At 40.9% G+C, this 9,507-nt stretch overlaps 1 protein-coding gene across 1 annotated transcript; it reads right to left on the reverse strand.

Annotated features, from left to right (window-relative positions):
* Window positions 1–260: 260 nt before the first annotated feature.
* On the reverse strand, window positions 261–2,519 carry LOC139477818 (dynein heavy chain-like). The gene is made up of 4 exons (XM_071260232.1): window positions 2,396–2,519; window positions 1,513–1,700; window positions 730–1,038; window positions 261–533 (listed from the first exon to the last, which is right to left on the reverse strand). The coding sequence occupies exons 1-4, from the start codon at window positions 2,517–2,519 to the stop codon at window positions 261–263; spliced, it is 894 nt and encodes a 297-aa protein (XP_071116333.1).
* Between the last annotated feature and the right edge of the window lie 6,988 nt (window positions 2,520–9,507).

The raw sequence follows: 9,507 nt of genomic DNA on the forward strand, positions 1-9,507 counted from the left end.
GCAACATGTAATAACTATTCTAACATGCCTACCTATAATTACTGTCCTAATCTGCCTACCTGTAATATTTGTCCTAATTTGTCTACCTGTAAATGTCTTAATCTGCCCACCTGTAATTATTGTCCTAATATTCCCACCTGTTATTGTCCTGCACACCTGTAATTAATATGTTCAACACTGTTCAGTTTCTCCAACATCTGAGAAAAGTAAGAATCACCCTGTTTGACAGCAAGCCACACAGCAAGCTTCAGACTAGAGCATCATTTAGAGCCTATCACCAACTGAATCTGACTAGAACCATACTGAATCTGACTAGAACCATACTGAATCAGACTAGAACCATACTGAATCAGACTAGAACCATACTGAATCTGACTAGAACCATACTGAATCTGACTACAACCATACTGAATCTGACTAGAACCATACTGAATCAGACTAGAACCATACTGAATCAGACTAGAACCATACTGAATCTGACTAGAACCATACTGAATCTGACTACAACCATACTGAATCTGACTAGAACCTGACTAGAACCATACTGAATCAGACTAGAACCATACTGAATCTGACTAGAACCATACTGAATCTGACTACAACCATACTGAATCTGACTAGAACCATACTGAATCTGACTAGAACCATACTGGATCAGACTAGAACCATACTGAATCTGACTAGAACCATACTGAATCTGACTAGAACCATACTGAATCAAACTAGAACCTGACTAGAACCATACTGAATCAGACTAGAACCATACTGAATCTGACTAGAACCATACTGAATCTGACTAGAACCATACTGAACCTGACTAGAACCATACTGAATCAGACTAGAACCATACTGAGTCTGACTAGAACCATACTGAATCTGACTAGAACCATACTGAATCTGACTAGAAACATACTGAATCTGACTAGAACCATACTGAATCAGACTAGAACCATACTGAACCTGACTAGAACCATACTGAATCTGACTAGAACCATACTGAATCTGACTAGAACCATACTGAATCTGACTAGAACCTGACTAGAACCATACTGAATCAGACTAGAACCATACTGAATCTGACTAGAACCATACTGAATCTGACTACAACCATACTGAATCAGACTAGAACCATACTGAATCTGACTACAACCATACTGAATCTGACTAGAACCATACTGAATCTGACTACAACCATACTGAATCTGACTACAACCATACTGAATCTGACTAGAACCATACTGAATCAGACTAGAACCATACTGAATCATACTAGAACCATACTGAATCTGACTAGAACCATACTTAATCTGACTAGAACCATACTGAATCAGACTAGAACCTGACTAGAACCATACTGAATCAGACTAGAACCATACTGAATCTGACTAGAACCATACTGAACCTGACTAGAACCATACTGAATCAGACTAGAACCATACTGAGTCTGACTAGAACCATACTGAATCTGACTAGAACCATACTGAATCTGACTAGAACCATACTGAATCTGACTAGAACCTGACTAGAACCATACTGAATCAGACTAGAACCATACTGAACCTGACTAGAACCATACTGAATCAGACTAGAACCATACTGAATCTGACTAGAACCATACTGAATCAGACTAGAACCATACTGAATCTGACTAGAAACATACTGAACCTGACTAGAATCATACTGAATCAGACTAGACCATACTGAATCAGACCAGGAATTGAATCAGATCAAGTTACAACAGAAAACCATATGACTCTTAAAGACAATATTGCCGATGGATTATTGTGTGATCATAAACAAGAAGTGCTGTACACTGTCGTCACCAAGTTGCATCAATCTGTGTCGCCACTGACTGTGTCCACCACTAATTGTATCTGTCCTCTACACTGGGTGGTGTGGTTTCTAATAAACGCAATTCAATTCTGGAAGCATCCAGAGAACTAAAACTTTTATTATGTCCACGACATTTCACTTGAATTGCATATATAAATCTGTCAATATGAATTACATCAAAGAAGAAATATATTTTAGCCAGAGACTGAGTGCTACCAATACAAGACAACTCCATAAATACTGTCTACTGCTGCCTGATACTGAAGTGGTATGGAGGATGTACAGGAGGCAGGAGATTCAAGCCCTGCTGTGTCAAGATAGAAATATGTAGCAGGGAAAAAACACACATGAAAACTATGTCAACCAATGAAATGGTCTTATTGCAAACACAGAGGTTTGTTTATTGCACACATAAATCCAACAATAAATTCTTTTTACAAACCTATGAAATAAATGACTATTGTGCTGGATCCTGACCCCCTGGTGTCTAGCTACAATGGCCTGCACAGATCCTGACATTGACCAAGTTGTGCTGGATCCTGACCCCCTCATGTCTAGCTACAATGGCCTGCCCAGATCCTGCCCTTGACAAAGTTGTGCTGGATCCTGACCCCCTGGTGTCTAGCTACAATGGCCTGCACAGATCCTGACATTGACCAAGTTGTGCTGGATCCTGACCCCCTCATGTCTAGCTACAATGGCCTGCCCAGATCCTGCCCTTGACAAAGTTGTGCTGGATCCTGACCCCCTGGTGTCTAGCTACAATGGCCTGCACAGATCCTGACATTGACCAAGTTGTGCTGGATCCTGACCCCCTCATGTCTAGCTACAATGGCCTGCCCAGATCCTGCCCTTGACAAAGTTGTGCTGGATCCTGACCCCCTGGTGTCTAGCTACAATGGCCTGCACAGATCCTGACATTGACCAAGTTGTCCTGGATCCTGACACACTCGTGTCTAGCTACAATGGCCTGCACAGATCCTGCCCTTGACCTAGTTGTGCTAGATCCTGACTTCCTTGTGTCTAGCTACAATGGCCTGCACAGATCCTGCCCTTGACCTAGTTGTGCTGGATCCTGACCCCTGGTGTCTAGCTACAATGGCCTGCAAAGATCCTGACATTGACCAAGTTGTCCTGGATCCTGACACACTCGTTTCTAGCTACAATGGCCTGCACAGATCCTGCCCTTGGCCAAGTTGTGCTAGATCCTGACCCCCTGGTGTCTAGCTACAATAACCTGTACAGATCCTGACATTGACCTATTTGTACTGGATCCTGACCCCCTTATGTATAGCTACAATGGCCTGTACAGATCCTGACATTGACCTAGTTGTGCTGGATCCTGACCCCCGTGTGTCTAGCTACAATGGCCTGCACAGAACCTTCCCTTGACCAAGTTCTCCTGGATCCTGACCCCCTCGTGTCTAGCTACAATGACCTGCACAGATCCTGCCAATGACCTCGTTCTCCAGGTTCTTGACCTCCTGTCCAGCTACAATAACCTGCACAGAACCAGGTTCCTGGCCTCCTTGTGTCTAGCTACAATAACATGCACAGAACCAGTTTACCTAACCTCCTTGTGTCTAGCTACAATAACATGCACAGCAATTTCCTCCAGATACATCTTACACAATCTGGCAAGCCCTATCAGGAAACCATCTCAACCATTTGAAGCAAAAAAAAAACATATTTGCAATTGGAAAGTTTGGAGACTGACAAAGGGTAGAAGGAATCCAATCAGTGCAAGGTTGTGTTGTTTTAGCTCTCACATGGACAAGAACACCATAGAACATGGCAGATTTTCCAATATCATTTCCTTAAAACTGGAGAACCCAAATTTGGCATCAAGAATGAGCTGGGGTCATTCTGTGAACCGGTCCGCCTTGGGCAGCCACCACCATACAACCAATATTACAGTAATAACCAACTCATCTAACATCAACAAAAGTATTTAGAAAAGTCATATTTCTTTTCTCCTGGTGAATAACACCATTATGGAAATAATCCCAAGACAAATACATCACAAATAGAAATATTGGAAAACTTTATTACGAACACAAACAGCTGCCCTAAGTTGAAAGGGGTTATAGCTTGGCTTGTTGTATCAGTACAGTCTGCAGGAAGATAAGTGAGGAATGTTAATATTGAATTATCTTCAGAACAATTAGGTTCAAGGAGAGGTTCACAGTGGAGATTGTTTTTGTCAGTTCCAATCAACTTCTATTTCTCCCTGCCAAAATGTCGATATGAAAACAACTTGCACTCAATTTTCTTAACATGCAGTTTTGAATGTCCAGCAATGTTTGGTTGTTTCTTGTTTAACGCTGCACGTACTCAGCAATATTCCAGCTATATGACGGCGGTCTGTAAGTAATCGAGTCTGGACTAGACAATCTAGTGATTGACATCATGAGCATCGATCTACGCAATTTGGATCGATGACATGCATCAACCAAGTCAGCGAGCCTCAGGCTCCCGTAAGTCGCCTCTAACAACAAGCATAGTCGCCTGTTACGGCAAGCATAGGTTGCTGAAGACCTATTCTACCCTGAATCTTCACGGGCAGTCTAGTAATGGAGACTGGGAGAGGGATGAATATTTCTTCATGCTGCAGATGATAATTGTAAAGCTATTCATGACTACAGCACTTTGCGACTACTTATTCCTATCAGCACCAAATAGCTAGATCTAGGTAGGGTTCATATTCATCTAAGTGATCCAATTATTTTTATCAAAGTGGCCTGTGGTAACAACATGTTTATATGACATGGCTTGTATTAAAAACATAGTAATAACGTGTTTATATGACATGGCTTGACATAGTTCAAAGTGAGTGAGTGATGATTTACACCGCTTTTAGCAATATTCCAGCAATAGCATGGTGGGGATAACAGAAATAGGCTTGACACATTGTACCTATGTGGGGAAATCAAACCTGGTCTTCAATGAGACAAGCCAACACTTTAACCCCTCGGCTACCCTACTGCCCCACCTGTAGCCATAACATGTTTATATCACACGGTCTGTATAAGTGAGTGAGTGAGTTGGGTTTAACACCACTTTTAACAGTATTCCAGTTATATCACAGTGTGTAGGCTTAATGTGGGAGGATTCAGGTCTCAGACATTTACCATGAGCATGGGTATGGTGCTGACAAACCTAGAAACATAATCGGGGCAAACGAGGATTCAAACCCACAATCATAGGTTTCTAGCGCGCCCAAGGGACGCAACTCTGCACAGCAAATCGTGGCCCCTTAGACAACTGGGCCACCCTTTCCCCCGGTCTATATTCAAATAACATACTTATATCACATGACCTGTAGTAATAATAATTTATTATGCGCCCATTGAAGATAACACTGTTTAATAACAATAAGCTGGTATTACAGTGTTTCATACCAAAGTGCATGCGTATCAACTGCAGAAACATGTCAACAAATATTAAAAACTCTCAACACCCCTGGTCTTATTGCATATAAAGATGATAGATCACTGAGAGGAGCTTATGCACACTCGATGACTCAAGCAACCGCGTTGCTAGGCTGACATCACATGGCATTGTTTCCACGGTGTTTCCACAACAAAATTTCACAAATTACGTTATAGGGTATTGTGACGTGTGTGGTAAGCTCATAATGTATTGCAGGGCCTCGTTCCACAAAGCGATCGTAGCGCATTGACAATCATAAGTCTGTGTAAAGTATGGGAGTTAGGATCACTTCAGCGCTACGATAGCTTAATGATAGCTTTTTGAATGGACCACTGAATTATAAAGGCAAGCCGGTGTGTTTTTTTTTAATAAAAATGTGAAATTTTAATGTGTTTGAAGTATTATTCTGTTAAACTCAATTGGATTTTGCTGTGGATTGAGTAGATGTCTGCCTATTTACACACTATAACGAAATATGAAAATGCCATAAATATAGAATACTAAACGAGCTCCCATTTAAAACCAATTTTATGAAACGAGCGAATAGTTCTGAGCGAAAGCAAGTCAGATACCGCAACTATTCACGAGTTTCATAAAATTGGTTTTAAACGGGGACAAGTTTAGTATTTTATTTCTTACTTGTCATTTATAACGTTTTTAGAATTATACTGTTGAGTGTGAATGGGCCGACACCTACACGATCCACGGCATAATCTAACTGAGTATAGGATAATATAATAGGATAACAGGATAATACTTCAAACACGTCAAAAGTTGAAACGTATGAATTTAATACCATACAATGGTCCACCTTCAGAATTCCGGCGTCTGTTCCACAAAATTATCGTAGCGCTAAGGTTATCACAACTCACATACTTTAACTTAGCCTAACGACTGTCCTTGCACTACAGTACGATTGCCTTGTCGAATGGGGCCTTGCACCTCAAAGTTTACAATCACGTCATAATACCCGATAACGTAATTTGTGAAATTTTGTTGCAAGATCCATCGGCGAAACAATGCCATATGACGTCAGCCTAGCAACAAGGTTGCTGGGGTCATCGAGTGTGCATAAGCTCCTCTCAGTGAACTATCATCACCACACGCAATGACGTTGAATAAGCCAAGGGATGTTGAGAGCTTTCAATATTTGTTCGTGAAACGTGTTCCGGGAGTACATAAGCAGCTGTTTGTTTATTGATCTCTTCACGGGCAAGTTATAAATAGCAAGTAATAAATAAAATGCTTACCTCCCTCCCGTATAATACCAATTTTATGAAGCTCGTGAATAGTTCTAGTATTACAAGGGAGCTCATTAAGTATTCTATATTTATCACTCGCCCTTGAGGGATCACCCATTTAATAAACATACAGCTGTATTACACATTGTATTATACCAAAGCAACTGCTATGTACTGCGGGAACAAGTTACACTGACATGGATTGAAAGAATCCTAACATCCTTGGGCTCTTTCATTGACATTGCGTGTAGAGGTGATAGATCACTGAGAGGAGCTAATGCACACACGATGAATCCAGCATCCCTGTTGCTAGGCTGATGTTAAATGGCATTGTTTCACTGGTGGATCTTGCAACAAAATTCCACTAATTACGTCAGAAGGTATTGTGACTAGACTGTAAATATTGTTGTGCAAGGCCCCGTTTCACAAGGCGATCTTAGCGCAACGACTTTCGTAAGTCTATGTTAACTTATGGGAGTTACGATAACCTTAGCGCTACGATAGCTTTGTGGAACCGACTCGACTTCAAAAGGTGGGCCGTTATATGGTATTAAATAAATATGTATAAACTTTTGACATGTTTCACGGTAATCTGTAGTCAGCAATAATATGTTTATATGACAGCAGTCTGTAGTCAGCAATAATATGTTTATATCACAGCAGTCTGTAGTCAGCAATAATAGTTTATATCACATTAGTCTGTAGTCAGCAATAATATGTTTATATCACATTAGTCTGTAGTCAGCAATAATATGTTTATATCACAGCAGTCTGTAGTCAGCAATAATAGTTTATATCACAGCAGTCTGTAGTCAGCAATAATAGTTTATATCACATTAGTCTGTAGTCAGCAATAATATGTTTATATCACAGCAGTCTGTAGTCAGCAATAATATGTTTATATCACAACAGTCTGTAGTCAGCAATAATAGTTTATATCACATTAGTCTGTAGTCAGCAATAATATGTTTATATCACAGCAGTCTGTAGTCAGCAATAATATGTTTATATCACAGCAGTCTGTAGTCAGCAATAATATGTTTATATCACAGCAGTCTGTAGTCAGCAATAATATGTTTATATCACAGCAGTCTGTAGTCAGCAATAATATGTTTATATCACATCAGTCTTCAGTCAGCAATAATATGTTTATATCACAGCAGTCTGTAGTCAGCAATAATATGTTTATATCACAGCAGTCTGTAGTCAGCAATAATATGTTTATATCACAGCAGGCTTCAGTCAGCAATAATATGTTTATATGACATTAGTCTTCAGTCATCAGTAATATGTTTATATGACTGCAGTCTGCAGTCAGCAATAATAGTTTATATCACATTAGTCTTCAGTCAGCAGTAATATGTTTATATGAGTGAGTGACAGAGCTGAACAGCAACTCACAACCAGCTGGGGACACAACTAAAACCACTGGCGTGAAGTCATAAGATGTTTCAATTCAATTTTTAAGAATTATAAAAAAAAGAAACTTTAGATTTGACTGTTTTCAGACTGATGGATTCCCTCCTGAGCTGCCTGGAAGCTTGGCTGCCACATCAGCTGAACACCTCAGTGATGCTGCTGTGTTTGATACACATGAAGCTTTGAACCTCCGACCACGAGACGATCAGTCATCGACTGCCGGAAGACTGCACACATTTGACTGCAACTCAGCTGTTATCTTCATACGACTTATGGTAGCTTCTAGACGTGTGAGCACTTGCATTAAAGAAATGTATCAGCTCAGTGGTACGTCTTACAACCAACAAACTTGACAGAGAAATGAACAAAGATAAACAAACATGCACACTTCTGAGTCACATTCAAGGCCTTATCTAGATCGGGAGGCCCAGAAGACCCAGGAGGCTCATGAGGCACAGGAGGCACAAAAGGCCAAAGAGGCTCAGGAGGCCCAAAAGGCCCAGGAGGCTCAGGAGGCAGAGGAGGCCCAAAAGGCCCAGGAGGCTCAGGAGGCCCAGGAGACCCAGCAGGCTCGTCAAAAGTATCACATCATGATGAATACACTTACAGACTTACCAAACATAAATCACTATACAAAAACTTCAAATCAATACAGAAAATACACTAAAGTGCTTTCAGATCCCCAATTGGACCAGTGCCTAATAAAATCACTTGTCTCAGCACAAATATGCCAGAAAATTGCAAAACATCAGTCTCAAAATATTTAAATATTTTTTGGCATTTTTATTCCCTTGAAAAAATATCTAGTGAAAAATGACATCTAATATTTCTACCAGCCAGTTTGTCCACCTCAAATTTGAAATTACTGGTTGGGGGATAAACGTTTACTGGCATCTGTCTGGTGGACCAGCAGATATTCTAACCCTGGACAACATATAAAACAATAAGGAACACTTAATGTCAGACTGATATTTTCTGGCTTATCGTCATGCCCAAAACATACTGCCGGATTTCCTTGATGTGCGTTCCATGTGGAAAGTAGAAAGTAGTAACGTCCTCTTGCTAGTGAACATGGCTGAGGTGACAGTCAGTGCACATGTTAAAACAGCAAGAACACCATCTCCAAGGGCAACGTCATCTGCCAAGTCAGCAGAAATATCCAATCAGAGTGACTGGGTGGAGGTTGTTTTAGGCACAGTCAGCATATAACAGATATATCACATACCTATATAATCACTCCTGGTCCAGGTGAACGAAAAGCATACACTGAGTAGATACCCACGCCATTGGGTGTGATGTGTCACAATGTGACCTCCAACTGACAGTCAGCTCTTACAACACCAGTGGGAATACCAGGCTAGATTTAGTCCCTTGGAGTGGGTGAGTTGGGTTTAACAGTATTTCAGTTATATCGCGGCGTGTCAGCTTAATGTTGGAGGAAAGCCCGAAGTGATACAGGTCTCGGACGTTTACCACTTCGGTGAAACCCACGAGCATGGGTATGGTGCTGACAAACCTAGAAACATAATCGGGTGAACCGGGATCGAACCCACGATCATAGGTTTCTGGCATGTCCAAGGGA

Source organism: Haliotis cracherodii, unplaced genomic scaffold (assembly GCF_022045235.1).
Source record: "Haliotis cracherodii isolate W230 unplaced genomic scaffold, xgHalCrac1.p SCAF_36, whole genome shotgun sequence".
In the NCBI taxonomy this organism is placed as follows: domain Eukaryota; kingdom Metazoa; phylum Mollusca; class Gastropoda; order Lepetellida; family Haliotidae; genus Haliotis; species Haliotis cracherodii.